The sequence below is a fragment of the Dipteris shenzhenensis genome, chromosome 10 (genome assembly GCF_047967505.1).
Source record: "Dipteris shenzhenensis isolate YYH24624 ecotype China chromosome 10, Dip_SZ_1.0, whole genome shotgun sequence".
NCBI lineage: Eukaryota > Viridiplantae > Streptophyta > Polypodiopsida > Gleicheniales > Dipteridaceae > Dipteris > Dipteris shenzhenensis.
This window is the reverse complement of record NC_141605.1, coordinates 14309742-14329927: the sequence shown is the minus strand read 5'-3', so window position 1 is coordinate 14329927 and position 20186 is coordinate 14309742. Positions and strand designations below refer to the sequence as shown.

Here is a 20186-nt window from a genome sequence, read left to right as displayed (position 1 = left end):
AAAACACCATCATTTCAAAACTTGTTTAGTCAAAAACACACTAGCATTTAAAAAGACAGTAGGAATCAAGACACAGCAAAGCAACGTGTTCACAGTATCCAAACATTCCAGACCTCTGCAAAACATACGATATGAGAATTCCACCACAACTGCCTTACAGCTCATACAAGCTCAGATAGAAGCTCCAGATGATGGGACACTGACTTTAATTCAGCAATGTCAAATCCTAGTATGATATCTGAGGGTAAGGCACACCTAGTGCAACATCTCCACTACCTCCACCAACAAGACAAGACTTCCTCCACTGGACGAGATGTGTTTTGTAAGGCATCGCAAGACACTCAGGCTTTCTTATCTACGCCAACTGATTCAGCTGTCCTTTTGACAAAATTAAAAAAGTCCACACAAAATGATTCCTCTAACTCCACACGACATCAATTTGGAAAAATAAGACCTTCCAATCGTTCGAGGAAATTGTTCTTGAAATCAAAAAAGAAAAGCTACGCAGAATATACAAGCATGTATATTATCGCATAGAAATGACACTAAGACAGTCCATTCCTATCTTAGAAATAACCTTTCAAACCATCGTCGGATACACTTGACATTTAGCACCTCATACTTGATGTGCCCACGTTACCAGTAGTCTCCACAGGAGCATACCCCAAACTTGACATGATGGAACCGGAATGCATCCCTCACAATTATCTCTCGACGTCTAATTTTGGAAATGTACTTAGTAGCAGTGTGGCAGTCGCCACATACTCGAAGATTTTTGACAATGCGGAGAGTCGCCCTTGGAGGAGTCATCATGAGCCCCAAAGCCATAGCTAACCTCTCACTGTGAAACTGAAGGGCCCTTTCCTTCTCAGGCTCTGATATATCGTGTAGTACAAAGCGGGTATCAGGGTCGTAACCTGCTTCCCTCATATCCTTGTGGAGTGTGTCTAAATATCTATGAATCTCCCTGATTTGAGGATGCGACCTGTCATTTGCAACAAAAACATGCATCTTGCCGTTTATCTCAATCCGACTCTGCCCTGGCTCCTTCTTGATGCCCTTTTCTTCCATCATTCTTCGGATCCTTGCTTTGTCTTCCCATCTATTGCCAGTGGGAGCGGTATCAGCTAAGGTCTTGGGAACGGTATCGGACGAGCTCTTGGGAGCGGTTTCAGAAACGTTCCCCTCGACGTTTTCAGAGAGGTTCCCCTCCGCTCGCAGGACATTAGGAGCGATAAGCTGAGGCTGCCGCATGCAGTCACATTCTGTTGCATAATCCGTTTCAGGGACAAGTCCCAAGATCCTGCAAGTGATAAAAAAAGCCATCTGAACTAGGAACTCCATATAAAATTGCATGTTTCCCAAAGAATCCTGCAGCTGTCCTGCGTTACCAAGGAGATCGAAAATCAAACTGAAAATCTTGGCGATTTCGGCTTCCTTGGTAAAGGGCGCACGTAGCAGGAACTTGAAGGCCTCTTCTGTATCTCCTCGAGCGGAATGTTCGGTGATCGGCAAAACCGGCGACTCTCCGTCGGAAACCGCGCTAGCTTCCTCAAGCGAATTTCCGGGGTTCAAAGCCACAGCAGATTCGGAAGACTTTCTCCAGGGCAGCAAGAGAGGCGAGGAGGCAAGGTTCCCAGACACGCCCTGGAGCCAGCCGGGGAGGGGATTGGAGCCGGAGTCGTTCCATTCGAGGGGCTCACAGGCAGAGCCGGAAGCGGAGACGGGGGGGAAGCGACGGATTTTGGGGGGGGGGCGAAGCGACAAGCAAGGGGCAGAAGATCCGGAGTGAAATTTCTCGAGGGAGATGGAGGAGATGGAATGGAGAAGGGACAAATCAGCGAGGGGAGCCATGGAGGAAGAAATGGGGGAAAGAGGGGGAGCAAAAGAAGGGAGGAGGGGAGAAGAACCAGATGGAGCTACAGTGAAGAGGAGGGCATCGCCATAGCCAGGGAGCTCAGATGAGGAAGACGATGGGAGCTCCTCTGCCGTTGTATGGCTCTCACACTCGGAAAATGGGAGAGAACTATTGAAACCCTAAACTTGAATATTTATTGGCCTTTCAAAAGATCTTATCTTCTTCTTCTTCAATTTGAGCCTCACCCATCTGCCCAAAAAGCTCACATATCCCTAAACCCTATACCTCTCCCAAATATCTCTCCACACACACACACACACACACACACACACACACAAGACTTATTGGACATTTTCCCTTGTGGAAACTAGAGTGTTCAACATCATGAGCTTCTATAGGGGAGGCACCATGCACCTACCTAGGTGTGCCTTGCAGAAGGGAAGTGCCTCACCAGGATGGCAGGCTAGAAGCCTCCTGCACTTAGCCACACCTAGCTAGGTGCACAATGCCTGCCCTAATCAAGCTCATGATGTTACTATAATGTGTGAATCTGTCTAAAACTTCTTTGTGGATTCACCATGGGCAAGCATGGGTGGGTATACACACATCACTACTACCTTATCATCGACACTCCTTCCTCGGTTTTTTATTTAAGGGTCATACCATTGATATTGGTGTTTGTCGATATTAGGGTCGATATTACTTGAAATAATGTCTATATTTCCATCAATGACATCAATAAGGCTCTAGAAAAAAACACATCATCCAAAAAAGCATCAATAATCTACAAAGTTTAGGATTTCACCTTTCAAGTTGCACCTTGCAATAATTAAATTAAATGCAAATATTTTCACAATAAAAAATATTTTCTATCAATGTTATTCTCGATTCTCTAATCAATCAAAGCCTCCCTTGAATCTTCAAGTCACCCTCGTGAGATTGATGCTCATCCTCTCTTTGGCCTGCCCTCAGGGTAGCCTTAGCATCGGTTGGAATTCAGCAAAGCAGAAATTGGCTATTATTTTTCATAGGAAATTGTAATTGTTGGTATTCCATGTGACACACGGCCATTGGCTTCAATAAATTGGAATTGTCATGGCATTTGTGCCATTTTCATCTTCTTCTCCTGTCTTCTACTATGCTCTTCCATCTGCTTCGTCATCCTCTGCTCCACACCTGTTTTATTCTCCTTTCCAGTCTTCTACTCACCTCTCCCATCCGCTTTGCACTCCTCTACTCCACGCCTATCTTAATTAGGAATTGATTTCTACAAGAAGTTTGTCTTCCATGGCGGTAGTGGACTTGCAGAGGTAGCTGGCATTTGCGACAGCCGAAGACGCCTACATGCAACATCTACGTGCATTTTATGCATGAAAGCCTAGAGAATTGGTCGAGGACACCTGCATGCAACATCAGCATGGATTCTATGCATGAAAGCCTGGAGAAACAAGATGAACTTGTCACCAATGCAATTACACTTGCCGATTGGAGAAATAGGATGCAGATTCTATAGAATTTTCAACGCCGGCATGTACCTCTTGCATGCATCAAATGCAGCTTATTCCTTGCAGATTTGCGATTACAGATAGGATTTGAACAACGACGTCGTCAAATCAGTGATTCATTTGCATGAGAGATGCATGTTCTTGGTTAGTGATTAGTGTTACCTGTGTGCATGTCCCATGTTATTAATTTTGTAGGAGGTGAGGGCCTTGCCAATTGAACTCTGCAAATTTTGGCTATAAAGCAATTCTCACTTTCTCGTAACGTACTTGTAAAGTCTGCTTCTGTAAGATTGAGAGATTTGACATGGATGTTTCCACTGAATACATGGACACCACCGATAGCAGTGCCTTTGTGAAAGGTAAGAGAACATGTGTTTTCTTCGTTTGGCTTCCAGCGTTTTTCTTTTCTTTAACTTTTGTTGTTATTCTAACGTGTTCGTTGGCTGCAGGTCTTGTCAAAATTTGTCCTCGAATTTGTGAGTCACCTATAACTCCATCGACTACAATTGTTGTAGACAACACAGACGAGCCTCTGAATGAAAATCTACCAACTCCCAGTGAGAGTACAATTTAGGTTTTAGTTTACGTTTCCTATTTGGATTCGACTTACTGAATCGTGCTCCTGGTGAAAGTACAGTTCTCCTTCTCTATATGCAATCCCGCTTAGTTAATCGAAAGAACTACGTTTTTTCGTTTCTGATTTGTATTCAAAGTAGACGTTCTTTCTTATTTGTATTGGTAGTTGATGACTTTGCTAATGTCCATTGAATTCGAATCTCATTTTCTTCCCAAAATGCAATTTTCGATTGTTGTTTGCCTTGGATATTTGGTTTTCGATGAGGTGAGATAAGACACGCTATGTGTCACGACTATGGGTACCGTGTCACATTCTATTGAAGTTTCATTTTCTTGCGTCCCTCTCCAGTGCATGCCATTTGCCTCAACCCTTCTAACATACTCTTTTCATATGCTCTGCTTATTCAAGTGCTACGAGAACACCACTCTGAATGTCACTGTTACACAATCTCATCCACTGTGAAGCTATGCACTGTTGGTGACACTGTCACACAATCTGAAGCCAAGTGCTTCGTTTGCTTGCATACTGTCTGCCCTCCACAGCAATTGCGTACTATCATTAACCCTGCATACTACCTCTCAATCCGTCTACAGTTTTACTCCTATTCCTTGTAGATTATTGTTGTCCTAGTGCTACACAACTCACCTCCCTCCTGTGCACGTGAATACAATTGGACAGCGACCAGGAGAAAGAGAAAGATAGAGTTCTTTAATGTTTTTTACTTCGTGTTTTTCTTGAACTTAGTTGATGGTTGGAATTGCAAATTTTTTTATTTAATATACTTTAGTCCTTAGTTGATTTTGATAGAATCTATTGCTTTTTTTTTAGGAATCCCTGCTATTTTAGCTTCTTCTTATGCTGAGGAAATTGCATCTCCACCTTCTCTAAAGCCAAACTTACTTCTTGCATCTCCAAGCAAACCTCCAAAAGAAAACCTCTTGAAAAATTCTCCAATCACGAAGGCTCCTTGCCGTTCTTTGAAGAGTTCTTTTCAAGAGGTCGCTCAAGAGGCATACGCTCAAGGTGAATATCTAACTTGATTTTTTATATATATCCTCTTTATTTAATTTTGATTTGGTGTTTTTTAATTGTTTTGTGAATTCATAGAAAAGACTATTATGAGAGAACCTGGAGTGCATTAGTTTTAAATCAACAATCACATCTCGCATTCAACGTTCCTCTAAGACTATGCATGTTTCATTAGTGGAGCAAAAGAATTGCACTCCAAGAAGTAGTGCTCATGAAGTAATCAATGTTGATTCTGATTGAGTTCCTCTTGAACAATCTGGAATGATTTCATAAATTTGCAACCTATTGTTATTGTTGGGAAATGTATTGACAAGTTAGTTAATATATAATTTGGTAATGTGGTAGACAAATAGAAGAAGTACTTTGGAAAAGTAATATAATCTCTTGAGATAGTAGTCATTCTTTTACTTGAAATTATTTAGAAATTTACGTGCAACTAGCAATACAATAACCAATTGGAATGTTAAAAGATGCAAGATTGGAATAATTAAGTTTCAATCCATATAAGTAAGTTCTTACAATTTGAATAATGGAAATAAATTACATTACAATTTGTTTTTGGGATATATTTTAATTGTAGAAATCTTATTTTCATTCAATTTCTTATTTGCAACTAGCAAGCAACTTCAATGCAAAGAAGATTGTGATGAAGTAGATTCATACAATGGTTTTCAAGATGTCAGTAAAATGCAACCATCCCCGCATAATTTTGCATCCATTGCAAAAGCTATTGTTCCAAGTAAAGAAAACTTTGTAGAAGGTGGTAACTCTTTAATATCTCTAGGGATAGGCCAACTATTGGATTGTGCACCTCATAGATTTGTCTTTGAAGGCAAATTATTGTGCAAATATGGCACATATAAAGTCAACAATCCAAAATATCCTACTTTCTTGAAGGGAGATCTCACAGACAAGTTATGTTCACATACAGTTACATTACTTGTACCTTCCACTTACATTCACCAATTTGTAAACTTCTTGGAAGTTGGGGAATTCTATGGGGTGGAAGGTGCCAGTGTTGTGCCAAAAGGACCAACCGAGGGAGGTACATCAAAGTTTTCCCTTCTTGTTAATGCCACCGCTTGTATCATCAGAGGGGAACCTTTTGAGGGCAATCTTCATTTACTCCCGGATCACTCCCTTTCTACTTATGTTCCTTGGGCAAATGAGATGATTAACTTTGCCAAGTTTTCAATATCAAACGTGATGGGAACAATTGCCATTGTTATTATCAAAGCTGCAAGTGATGAAGGAATGGTGGACCAAATCATAGTTGCAGATGGACCAAGAGACGAAGATAGAGCTGCAGTAAGTTAATTGGTAGAATATAATTCTTTTTTTGCTTTGACTTAGTCATATTTCCATTAGCCCAACTTTTTCTTATTTATGTTGTAGTTGTCTTTTGTGAAAGAAAGAAAAAGTACTCTTACTCAACTTGTACAAGAGTTTAAATGATGAAGGGGTGGTGATGTTCGTGCTAAAGAATGTGTCCTTTCTAAAAGCGAAAGGAACAATTTGTGTTTTTGATTTTACCATTTTGGCTAATGTGCCTGATGGTTCAATCAAAGATGGCTTAAAGCAAGCTTTCATGACCCAAATAGCATGACTTGGATATGGGACTAAAGTGACTAACATTATGTTAGTTTTTTGCTAGGAAATTTTCTTTGAAATCTTGTAACAACAAATTCTACATATTTTCATTGCAGGTCTTTGGGATTTTACACTTCACCAACATCAACGCAGATTTGCTTGAGTATGTTTGTGAGGCATGTGGAGAATTTTGAGTTAGCCTGAGATCTTCTTCACCCTTATTGCTTCTCCTACAAGGGCCCCTAAACTATTGCACAAGTTCCTTGCATCACTAGAGATATTGTTCGTCGTGGCGAGGAGCAAGTACTAGTGCGCATTGTGGCCCTTATGTTGACATTGTGCTTTCCATGAGTGTTTGATTTGTTGAGCTATATGTGCAAGACCTCATGATGGCACGCGACAAGCTTAGTAGTTCTAAGCCTAGTGGAAGCTTTACTATTAACAGTTTGGGATTTGTAATTGCATTTGAGGCAAATGCATGATGTACTTTCTTTTGTTTCAAGATAATATAAAGCAAGCATTCCTTCAAAGTAATTCAATTCTATTAGTACAATTGAGATGTTTTGATCTTAAATTGATTTGTTGTTTGTAAAACAATTCATAACATGGACTTAGAATGTCTTCTTCAAATGAAAAGATTGTCTACAAATGTAGATTTTATGGTCAAATAGTCATCCAATACAAATGTACTATTTTGTCTTCTACACTTTTTTCCATGTCTAACATATCAACAATTGTTGACAATGCTATTTGAGAATGTTGCATCAAGTTTTTCATCTACTAATTCACCTTGGAATATGCTTACAATAATGTCCAAAGATGTTGCATTAACAATTGAAAGCATCCAAAATATGGTTCACTACTCTTCAACATCACGTGCATTAGTAGTGGACATCATGAATTGTTTCCACAACCTTTTTGGAACAAGCTTCCCTTTCCTATGTTATGATGGCATAATCTTTCCTTGTATCTACTCACAAACCCATCTACACTCCACTAAGTCTCTTCAAAGATAAATTTTGTGAGGAACTAGCTTTTCCAAAGCTATTCTTTGGAAATCCTAGAAAATATAATATTCATGAATGTACTTCCTATCAAGTTATTGCACGTTGGGAATTAACAAGCATTGATAGGCACTTTGCTCTTTCAATCGATAATCTTTTCTTGAAGATAATGAAAATCCTCGTAAAGCAAATTCATTCATCCTCTTGGGTACGTATGCGTAAAGCACAAATGCAAGGAAGGAATCTACCAGTAAAGGATGCACTAATGGATACAAACATTGGGAAGCTTCTTTAGTCAAGCATAGGATATTGTGATTTCAATCACCTAAGAACATCTGCAGATTACAAATACCAAAACATGCTACAAGAGAAACCAAAGATGTAGATTTGGATTTCCACGTCCTCCAATGGAAAGCACAAAAATACTAATGCCACTACAACAAGAATCTATCAATAGCACTCTGAAAAAAAATTAAAGAGCATTAGGTCTTTTTTGTTGGAAGACACAACACTAACCTTGGACTATCAAACTTTCTTACGAAGTCTTTCACTCTGGCAAGAACAATACTTAGAAACTATTCAAGCATCTATTTCCAAACCGACTTTGTTCTTGAAAAGAAAACCAAACATATTTATTAACAATTTTAACCGAACTTTTTCAAATCTATGTGGTGTGAACACTGATGTTCAATATATACTCAATCCTCATGGAGTTGTAGCATATTGTACATCCTACATGACAAAAATAGATAAGAAGACAACAGATGCTGTAAGAGAAGCTATGGCACAAAGCATCAACACAAGTGCAGCAGCAAACAAATGTATTTGTAACGAGTTGGAAATGCAATTTTGAATACTCAACATATAAGCTCACAACAAGCAGTTTATCTATCTTTGTCATTGCTGCTATCAACATCCTCAAGACAATATCAATATATTAACACAAACCCCATGCAGAAGCATACATTCTTACTCAAGCGTAGAGAACAACTCCAATGACTCGATTCAAGAGTTCCAACATTTTCCTTGACGACATAAAAACAAAGTATTTGAAGTGCTCAGTGAGCCTTCATGACATTTGCTTGGCCATTTTCACAAGCAACTACACAATTACTAGCACAAATGCGAAAAAAAGTAAAAAATCGAGGATAATACGTTACAATAACTACAGTGAAACAAAAGATCCTGAGGAGTACTATAGAGAACTATGCACTTTATTTCTACCATACCACAATGTAGAGCCAATGCTCGACCAACAAATCACTACATGGCATGACAAATACAACCAAAACAAACTAACAATCATAAAAAATAAAGACAAGTTCAACAAACTTTTACCTAAATTTCCTTCAAAATCAACACCTTCCTCCAATCGGAGTACAACTTCGTATAGCCAATCTAGTCCTAAGAACCCTCATGTATATGACATCGCAATTGACATGTCACTGACTAAACAAAAAAATTATCAACAAAATTCAACCTTATTATCATACAAGCTCATCTCTAACGATGAACACTTTAATAAAATACGAGATTTAAACAACGATCAAAGACTAATTTTTGAAGATATCATGCTCAAGAAAATAATTAACCCAAAAAAAAAAACACCTTTTCCTAATAGGCAATGCTGGTACTGGTAAAACATTTGTTCTACTTTCGATGGTACAACAATTATTGAGATATTATTCCCACAAGCAAACAACCAATATTGAATTACCAAAAGTTCTATTGCTTGCCTACACAGGGAAAGCATCTTTCAATATAGGAGGAACAACAATTCATTCAGGTCTACACTTACCTCTTATGTGATCACATTACACAAGCCTTTCCGCTGAAAAACTGCAAGAACTATCACAACTATATAGAGACCTAGAACTAGTGGTTTTCAATGAAATGTCCTTAATTGGCCACAACACATTACGAGCTACGCCTCAGAGAAATTAAACACAACCACATGGAATCGTTTGGTGGAGTGGATGTTCTACTATGTGGAGATTTGTGAAAAGACTTTATTGAAAGGAGTTGGAAAAGTCACATACAAGAAAGCACTCTCTTTACACCCAAAATACTGAACTTTGGAATTTCTATTTGTAGGCAATGCTGCTTGCCTCTAAAACTTTCAAGCATATTATAAATGGGTGGCCAAAACTACACCCTACCCGTGAGACCTCACCTTCGTGCTATGCAAAACCTCATCTCCTCCTTAGTCTCAAGGAACATTCTGGCTCTAAATGCAAAGGGGGCACATAATTCATGCAAGCAAAAACTAACACAATAGGGCCATGACTCCTATAAGCAGCTATATTGAGATAAAAAGTGAAATTATGTGTCAATATCTTTCATCTTGAAAAGATGACTTTAATTCCTTGTAAGTGCTACAATATTGGACCGAAACATGTTTACAACCAAAAAAGCACCATATTCTACTCAAAATCATTACAGTAGAGGAGGAGAAATAGCTCAATCCCAAACCTCCACAAAACATCCTTCAAAAAGACGATAGAGGGGGAGATGTAAATCTCAATCCCTAACCTCCCAAAACACACTAAAAAACAACAAGAAAAAACTTAGCTGCTCCTTGAAAAATATTTGTTAAAGCTCAAGTAAGGAGTTGCCAAGCAATTGCATTGCTTGAGTCATGCAAGAAACTCTTGAACCAAAAAGGGGGACCATCTTGCTTCAGCATGATGTGTAGGAACCACCATTCAAGAGCCAATCCTCCAACATGCAGTAGAACATAGTTAGGGAGCAAGTAGCGCCTACCACACACCATGCACAAAACAATGACATGCATGACACGAATAAGAGATATCGGAAACTCATACAAGCATTGCTACTATTGATGGCAAGAAAACCCAAGACAAGGCCTGAAGACAAACGTCGCCTAAACTAACTCCCATAGTCCCCCGAATTTTGTTTCTAGACCATAGTTGATGGCAGAGATGCACAACCCTCCAATGTCTACAATCAAAACCTAAATGGAGAGGAAGAAAGATTGGGAAGCAAGGGAGGCAACGAGGGAGAGCCTCTCTCACCACAACAGCCTAGGGTTCACAACTCTTCTCTATTCTACTACCATTGGCAAAGACAAATAGCAAACACATTTGTGCAAGATGATATCCATGATGACTTGATTTGTACAATACAATACAAATGTCTTTTGGTATGACATTGTAGTTACTATAAATGCTACAACATCAAACCATATATAAGCTTAAGGATCACATGAACGAATCAATTAAGGTATGTTTTGAATTTGCTATTTACCAGTATATCTTGAGTGCTTGTGAACTTTTTTTCCAATAGTATGATGACATCCTCTAGTCCAATATAGCATGTCGACTTTGTTTTTTATATTATGATGACATCCTTTGGCTCAGTATAGCTAATCCCTTCATCTTCTTTCCTCATTGACATCTTGACAAAAGCCCTTTTTGTATATATCCCCCCATGCTAGGAATTGATCTTTCAAACACATCTTTCAAAGGCATAGAAGAAAATCACTTTATAGGTTACCATGCCCACCCTTATCCATGGAATTTACCATTATCTATGATGGTTCCTCCTCTATGAAGAAGTATGACAAATGCAAAAATTTACCCTTTGAGATTAGTGATAGGCCTTCTAATTGGACCACAAAGTTATTGTCTCCCAGATCAAGCCAACTCTTTGCTACTATAACATTCATTTGACTATTGTTGTTGGTGCAATCAAGCTTCTAGTCCAATAATTTTATTTCAATGTGTTTGAATGCATTAGGCTTTGGTGACTTGTTAAAGCTTTCCTCCACAACAACTCCTTTCCTTGGATTCCATTCTCGATTAGGGACCTTATCAACCTCTTAGATACTGGAGAGCACTAGGCATTGAAGCCTAGTGCTCCAAACTAGCAACCCTTCTTCTCCACCTAGTGCATGTAGGATAGTGGGTTGCCTTTTGACCTACAACAATATCTTATGTATTTTTTTATTTACCCTTTTATGTACTTCCAAATAACCTTTTGTAAGGTTATTTAGAAGTACCCTTTTGTACTTCCAAAAAACCTTTTGTAAGGCTTGGCTTCAAGATTTGGCCCAATTGTGGTGTTTTTATCCAAGGTAGTTTACCTTGAGTACTACCCTTCTTTTTTATAGCATTTAAAAAAATCTCATACTTGCTATATTTTAATAAAAAGAACACCATGCATATTTGCCGTTTGTTACCACTATTAATATAACATGTTGGTCATTTCATAAATAGGTAGAATGGATTCATTTGGTATACTCTCTAGCATTGCACAATCACGCTATTCACATACTCATGGATGATGCATATGTACAAGCATAATGGGTTGTTTTCAAGGCTCCTACAACCCTTCCTTGGGGAAACACTCAAGTATACCATCGACTTCTTGATGCAACAATGACTTTTTGTTAGTTTTCCATCACTCCCTTCAGCATTCCTCTCTTGCAAGGCCTTCTTACATATACCTATTGGTACACTCTTTTGCTCAATGATGACTGCCCTTGAGTTTGAAGGACTAGCTCCACTTACTATTGCTACTATGGCAAATGAGCATGTCACTAATGTTTACTTATGCCTTATTTGGGAAATTTATAACATCCATGCTTTGCCTACGACACTTGAATTCCCTTGTTTCTTAAATGAATTGTATCTTACTTGGATGGTTGCAGGTATCAAGTGATTCCCTTTTGATAAAGTTTTTGTATGCATTGGTGCTTTGGTTCCTCATTTTTTGGTCACTTTTGCCATACTCAAATCTCAATTTACTTTCGAGTTGAGGAATTTGTTCACTAGTGCTTGTGGAATTCTATTTTTTACTACACACTCAAGTATATTGTGTGTGTGTGTTATACGTTGATAGGTTAAATTTTGAGGACCCCAATTTTGAACTACTAGTAGTAGGAACTAGGAAAAATTGATACTATTGTACATCTTAGGTCATATTTTGCATGATAGATAGGCCAGTAAAGGCATGGGTAAAGAGCATGCAGCTAAAAAAGGCAGTTGCACCTCCCCAAAAAAGAAATAGTCACTATTTTTGCAATAACTTTTGATCCTATTATGTTTGTGAATATTATGCTTCGAACATAGTGCATTCTAGAGAGCGTGGGATGTTGCAAGCAATTGAGAGGTTGATGAAATATACCGGTTATGGGTTCATCTATGATGTTATTATTGTGTTTGTGACTTGAAGATCTGTTATAGTGATCACTTACAGTCCCTCGATTTCCCTTATTACCATTTTGGAGCCCCCGATGAGGAGTTTCCTCTTGCCTCCATAGGAGTTCAAGGGTTTAGAAGGGGGTTGTAGGGTTCGAAAAGGGGATAGGGTTGAGAGAGCTATCTAGGAGTTCTAAGGTTCAGAGGGGGTTGCAGGGTTTAGGAGGAGTCCAGGATTAAGGAGTGGAGAGCTAGTCTCCTTAAGGGTTGAGGAGGAGGGACAAGGGAGGAGGGGGGAGGGAGGAGGGAGGAGGAGGACAAGGGAGGAGGGAGGAGGAGGAGGAGGGAGCGTGCACCCTGGCCTCTGTATCCCAAGGGAGCTATCTCCAAACCTCGACCGACTTGGCTGGGCCATTATCCCACTGCACCCATCCACCAATGTGCGTCTGTTACCCTAGCATACATCCCTCTAAGTCTTGGACCTCTTGGTGCCACATGAGTGGCTACCTCTCAAACTCCTCCCTACAAGAAGCATTGGCTTGAATGAGTCCCCTAGCCAAATGCTGCCAAACCCTAAAAAGCCTAGGAGCCCTTCCCTCTTAGGGGAGCCTTTGAAAAAATTCACCTATGGGATTGCTGCCACTATCACTTGTGCAAGGATTGTTCCCAAGAGCCCCACAGGAGGAGGAGCTTTTAGGGCTCTACGCCTAGAGTAAGACCTCATACCACTAACCTAGGAGGGTGATCTACCTCTCTAGATCAATGATACCTAGTTCTCCTCATGCCTATGGCATGATCATAGTCTACCATGCACTCTAGCTTTGTTTTATTATGAGTGCCATCAATCCTACCCAAAGGAAGCTCTTATCCAAGCATCTCAACTACCCCATGCACCCCCAGTGGAAGCACCAGTAGGAGGCTATGTACCAATCCATGGCAAGAAGGACTTTGTTGATTGCCAGTGCTCTTCTTGCTAGGGACAGTTTGCCCGAGCTCTAGTATAGAAGCTTGCAATGAATGCTCTCTAGAATCAGGACAATCTGCTGCTCTGTTGGTACCCACCTAGCAGCTCATGTATATCGCTGTCTGACCTCATGCAGAATCCATTAAAAGCCAAAAACAACCCGTAGTCCTGGACCTTTTAGACCTCCTCTATGCCTATGAAGAAGCCAATAGATTTGGTCTAGTTGATCCAAGCCCCAGAGGCCTCACAACAGATACCCAAGGCCCCCTTGACCATCTCAAGACTCATTGTCGATCCCTCCACATAAAAAGCTATATCACTTGCAAACTCTAAGCTCGGCAGCTCCTCCTCTTGTCAAATTAGGAACCTCATTTCTAGGGGGCCTATTGCCATAGAGTGCAAAAAATAGCCCAGCGCCTCTGCTTGTGAAAAGAAAGAGAGCGTGTAACCATGCTAAACCAAGTGAGAAAGACACAACATCTCGCTAGAGTGTAAGAGTTTGGATGGTGGTATTCTTGAAGAGGCATGGAGTGGCAAGAATCCCTCTTACTCTAATTTGCATATATTTGGGTATGAGGCATATGTAGATTTGCCAAAAGAGCTTCGCAAGAAGCTAGATCCTAAGTCTAGGAAATGCGTCTTTCTAGGTTATGGTGAAAGTAGAGAGATGGGCTATCGTCTCTAGGATCCAGAAGCAAAGAAATTTATACGAAGCCATGATGTGGTCTTCAATGAGAAGAAGATGCATGACACCCATGAGGGATGTGGAAATGAGGAGAATCACTTTCCAAGATGTGAATGCACCTGCATATGTTGATAGATAGCAAGCTGTCCATGCACCGAATGTGCAGGAAATGGTGCCACCAGGTACTCCCACAGGTACACAATCAAGGGCAGATGATGGATCATCTATTAGTGGCAATGATGAGCCAAATGTGGCTGATATGCAGGTGGGACAGCAAGCTGAAATGCCCTTGAGAAGATCATCTAGAGTGTTTAGACCGCATGAGAGACTTGTTCCAGGGGCAGACTATGTGATGTTTACTAATTGCAGGGAGCCTTCTTGCTACAGAGAGGCTATGATGCATGAGGAATAGTGCATGTGGGAGTATATGCAATCAGAGATGAGTTCACTCATAAAGAATAAGACTTGGGACTTGGTTTCTTTGCCACATGGAAAGAAAGAATTGCCATGTAAATGGGTCTACAAGATGGTCACAGGTGATGATGTGCCTAAGTACAAGGCCCATTTGGTTGCTAAAGGGTTCAAGCAAGAGAAGGGTGTGGAATTTGATAAGATCTTCTCTCCGATTGTGAAGATGACCACACTTAGATCTGTACTTGGACTTGTGGCAGCAGAGGATATGGAGCTTATGCAAATGGAGGTCAAGACAGCTTTCTTGCATGGGGATTTGCATGAGGAAATTTACATGGTACATTCTGAAGGCTTTGAAGAAAAGGGCAAAGAGCATTTGGTTTGCAAGATGAAAAAGTGTCTCCATGGCCATAATCAAGTGCCTAGAGAATGGTATCAGAAGTTTCATGCTTTCATTTAGTCCCAAGGTTTCAAAAGAAGAGAGATTGATTATTGCCTCTACACTAAAATGGATAAGGATAATAGCCTAATACTCCTGGCACTTTATGTGGATGATATGATATTGGCCATCAAGAACACTTATGAGCTGGATGCATTGTAGGCCAAGTTGCATGAGGCCTTTGACATGAAGGATTTAGGACCTACAGTTCATATTCTTGGTATGTGCATCATGCGTGACCGAAGTAGGAAACTCCTTTGGCTTTCATAGAAGGAGTCTGTTACAAAAGTGTTGCATCGTTTCAATATGGAGGGGGGGAAGGCAGTAAGTACTCCATTGCCTCCATATGTGAAATTGAGTTAGGTAGATAGTCCCAAGTCAGATGAGGAGAGGGCCACGATGGCCAAGGTTCCTTATGCATCAGCGATTGAGAGTCTTATGTATGCTATAATAGCTACTAGACAAGACATTGCATTCGCTGTGGGAGTTGCTAGCCGGTATATGGCTAATCCAGGAAAGAGGCATTGGGAGGCAATTAAGTGTGTCATGAGGTGCATGAAGGGTACCAAGGAGATGTGTATCTGCTTTGGCAGAGGAGAGATGCATGTACTTGGATCCAGAAGTAGCACGGGAGGAGGAAGATGTGGGTGAGCATACTACTGGCGTGGGAAGGGAAGAGGTGGAGGGAGGACGAGGGGCGAGTGACAAGGGGATAATAGCAGATTGGGTGAGCGAAGGAAGGAGAAGTGGAGAGCAAGGAGGGGGCGAGGCCAGAGAAGGAGGGGTGGAGGGTGAGGGGAAGGGGCATCAATCAACACCATAGAGGAAGCTCGCTATTGCACTACTGCCTGAGAGCACTGGGCCTCTTCCTCTACTATCATGGTAAGGTAGGCAGGAAGAGCAATAGCCACCAAAGCACCAAAAAGCTCCTGTAAACTATTGTTGTTGCTACAAGGGTACCTAGGTGCTCGAAACCTCTATATCAAGGGGATCTACAAGAGGCATGAAGGGCATGCCCTCCGAAGGTGGTGAGAATCCTACGGAAGGGCTCCCTGATTGATCCTCTTGGAAGAGGTGTTTCTTGATTGAACCTCCTGGAGTGAGAGACTGCCTTTGCTCTCTTCCTACAATTAGCGTGTTGTCTATGGTTCTTCAAGTCCCACTTTCTTGGTTTCATTTTCCCACCTTAGTCCACTTTCCATTGGAGGGCTCCACCTAGGGGGTTTGGGACTCCTACTGCTACTACTACTTATGGGGCCGCTGGGTCCTATCCACTGGGTCCTATCCACATAGGGCTCCCCCTCCTATCTCTAGCTATCCTATGGGGGGAGGGGGGGTGACTCTGATCTCTAGCGCAGTCCCAACCTAAGTGGCTCATCTAGCTATAAGCGAAGACACTATTCTAATAACCCGGCTATCTCTAGACTCTGTTGAAGCATTCCCTCCTCGAGGGTCTCAAGGAGAATCATTTCCGGAAGGGACTTTGGGCTCCTATAACCAACTTGAGCCATGGGACACCATCATCTGCCACAACTAAAGTTGTAGACTCTGTGCAAGACTCCAAAACTGTACCAAACACCCATCCGATGGAAGAAAGAATGGCCCTATACTCCGTGCAAGACTCCAAAACTGTACCAAACACCCATCCGATGGAAGAAAGAATGGCCCTATACTCCTCCGATGAGAGCCTCGGGAATGAAAGCATCACAAGGAGGCAAGGTATGTGGCGGGTTGAATCCAACTATGAAACTATGGTACTAGGGAAAGAGGCACACCAAGTGTGGCCATAGGGTGGTGGCTGGGGGATTAGGTGGAGGAGGAAGACACCTCTCCCGATAGATGGTGACTACTTGAATGTGGTCCCCTTCTAGTGCCAAGCTCACCTAAATCCAATCTCTCACCTATCTCCTCGAGGGTTGCCTTGTCTTGAAGTGATTGAACTGCTTGCTTCACCTGTTGTTTGTTTGCTAGAGAAAGGAACCTTAACAGCTTGGGGATTCGAGGGTGCTGCCATGAGAACCTCTCTAGCTAGACCAAGGGTCACCACCAAGACATTAAAAAAAACTCATCTCCTGCTTAAAGGAAGGGAAGGATGAAAAAGCAAAGGAAAGGAAAAGGGCCAACCTCTAGTTTGGGAAAAGACTACTCCAAATGCTAGAAAAAGCCTGAAAAGGGAAAGCAAAGAGAGCTGAAAAAGGCCACTAGAAGCCTCAGAAAGAGGGCTACAAACTCTTCTCCAAAGGACTTGAGAAGAGCTGGCCTCTCTCAGCACTAAGGGGGCTACCCACACATGGCCAGCCACCAACAAGAAAGGCGCTTCAAAAAAAACTCCATGAGACCTCTACCCAAGGAGCTGATCAAATAGTAAAAGGCTCCTATAAGAGAGCCACAAGCCACGTAGCACCCCAAACCTAGAAGGCCTTAGAAAATTCATCGCGAGAGCAGTCATCGTAAAGGGCATGCTAGGGCATGCAAGGGAGTTAGAAGGCTGATGCTCCAGGCACAAAATTCATGCGAGTGCTCAGGGCTAGAGTCCAAAGGATTGGAAAATTTTCGTGAACCAAGGGCAGCTATTACGGGAACCAAGGCGCCTTGCAAAGGCACACCTGTGACCTAGATCCAAGCACTATGGGCGGCTCCAAGGTGCTCAACAGTAGCAATGAGTCAACCAAAAACCATAGCTAAGGGGCAAACCTACGACGAGCCCTAAAGAAAGGGAGAAAAGGAGAACTAAGGGGCAGGGGGGATGAGATAAAATGCAAAGTTAGGGGGAGGCGAGGAGCTGAGGTGGGGGGAGGGGTGGCAGTGGAGAGCAAGCAGCGAACAAGTTCAAAGATGATCCCTTTACTAGATTACATAAACTTTTGGTAATGGATGTTGGTAGGTTTTGTAAGCCAATCTTGATTTTATGTGCCTCGAGTTTCACATGGCCAAAATTGCAAGTAAACTGATCTTATGTTTTACTAACCATCATGTCGAAGGCAATAGTTTAATTGCCATAAGCTGTCATCTTGTGGTATCCTATAGTATCGAAATCATGTCATTGTTATGATCATATTTGATTATGAATCAACACTATTACAAAGTACCATGCTAACAAGGAGAGAATCTCCTCATGAGAACTATGGGCATAGGACAAGTCAAAGTTGGTTTGCACACAATGCTCTACTTGTAATATAGTTTTATGTGAATTTCTTGATTTTTGGCATCAACTTAACTAGAATTTCACAAGGAGGTACTCTGAGCCATTAATCTCTTGGGACAATAAATGCTAGTGTTTCAACTACTGAAGCAAAATATGTAGCAATATCATTGGCAGCTATGAATTGACCGGTTATACCAATTACTTTCAGATATTAATTAGTCTCTTTTAGCCACTCCTAATTGCTCCTAGCTCCAAAATCAATTAATTAGTCTCCTCACACCTCCAGTCGCCTTAATTTTGCGATTAACCTATTAGATCAATCCTTGCAGCCTATCACAAGCCTTGTAAGCCGCATAGGGCAACTCTCCTCTTCCTTCTTTGCCTTGCATGCCATGCAGGGCTGCTGCCCCTCCCCCTTCTCTGCCCTTGCCCCCCTCCCCCTCTTTGCCCTCTTGCTGTGGGGGGGCTGGTCTTTATAACTGCCCAAGGTCGACGCTTAGAATCTTCTGGAGAAGGGGGCGCTGCAGAAGACTCGAGATAGTTAATCGATCTCGCCACCTTAATCCACGCACCGCCCTCTCATTAATTCATATTATCCTAAGCTTCATTACACTCTTATGCCCCCCCTCCTCCAACTAATAGAAAAGTTCTATGGGGAGCCCTATTTGGTATCCTCCACCTTGTGAAATGTGAAGTTCATGAACACCAATTGATTAAGGACAAGTTCCATAGGTTAAATTCGATATGGATGCATAGTATAAGTGCATGCTGCCTGTTGTTGGCCATAGCGATGGCTGCACTGGCAGCTCTGCGGTCCACCTTCGGGATTTTGGGTCACAAAGCCTACATTACAACTTTAGGAAGCCTGCCACCTTCTTCTCGGCTCATTGCAACATGCCAGTTAGCGGACCTCCACCTTGCAACCGGTATGATTCTCCAACATTAGACTGCGCGAGCGAACTTCGTTTGATGCGAACTTGTGCGTCTCTGTAATGTGCATGTGCGAATATTATATATATATATATAGAGAGAGAGAGAGAGAGAGAGAGAGAGAGAGAGAGAGAGAAACGCAACTGCCAGTCGTGTCTACAATTCAAATTACACAAGCAATATATTGCCATCACATAGGTGAAGTCACCATGCAGTTATGTACACTGGTAGTTAAATACATAAGCCTGAACGCTTGTACATGCCATCTTCGCTTATTTCACAAGTTAGAGTGACGCTAGAAAAAGGGCTACAATTACAAGATCCAAGAGAAGGCAAGGAATGGAAGAGAAAATGAAAGGGGTAGCTCTAGACGTCTGTGAGGAAGGTCAGACCGAAAGATTGGCAAAATCCAGCTCCGAATATCCTTGCAAGGTAGACAGACAGGAGATGGGTGTCAGTCATTTAATACCTTAGTGTATTGAAGCTTGTGATTGCTAGTTAGGCTCTTCTGATATAGATTGGGTTGGCTGGAGATAGGGTTCAGCGTGATATCCAGTGGAAACTGCGTATTGTTATAACCTGCATTACCACACTTAGCAGACACCTGATTTTCTAAAATAATTTAAACCAAGTTGAATATGGAGATTTTGAAGTGTGGGACCAGACTTTTTTATTTGGGACCAGACTTTTCCCAATAAAAAAAGAGCTCGTTGCCTTAAGGAGAAATTGAGTTCTCTTAATTGTCCTGACCCATTTATCAAAAGATGAATTATTGGCCCCAAAGGTAGTGTCCCACATTATAGCCATCATCTGCTTTTGGAAGAAGAAAGGGTAAGCTTTCAAGACTCGGAAGAATGGGATTGTCGTCTGAAATGATGGGCCAGTGC

The 20186-nt window shown here is 41.5% G+C and overlaps 2 protein-coding genes across 2 annotated transcripts in view; one reads left to right on the top strand and one right to left on the bottom strand.

Moving 5' to 3' along the window:
- Window positions 1-464: 464 nt before the first annotated feature.
- On the bottom strand, window positions 465-2026 carry LOC147897439 (pentatricopeptide repeat-containing protein At4g16835, mitochondrial-like). The gene has a single exon (XM_087380454.1). It carries the CDS (start codon window positions 1852-1854, stop codon window positions 637-639), a length of 1218 nt encoding a protein of 405 aa, XP_087236580.1. The 5' UTR covers window positions 1855-2026; the 3' UTR covers window positions 465-636.
- A 16990-nt stretch (window positions 2027-19016) lies between these two features.
- Window positions 19017-20186, top strand: part of LOC147897437 (Radical SAM superfamily protein) — a 51971-nt gene continuing 50801 nt past the window's right edge. Inside the window, exon 1 of the mRNA XM_087380451.1 lies at window positions 19017-19295. Within this exon, the coding sequence (XP_087236577.1) occupies window positions 19118-19295 (178 nt within the window). The 5' untranslated portion in view covers window positions 19017-19117. The remainder of the gene's footprint in view (window positions 19296-20186) is intronic.

Coding starts and splice junctions, on each gene's coding strand:
- LOC147897439 (XM_087380454.1), bottom strand. CDS start 1,854: ATGGCTCCCCTCGCTGATTTGTCCCTTCTCCATTCCATCTCCTCCATC.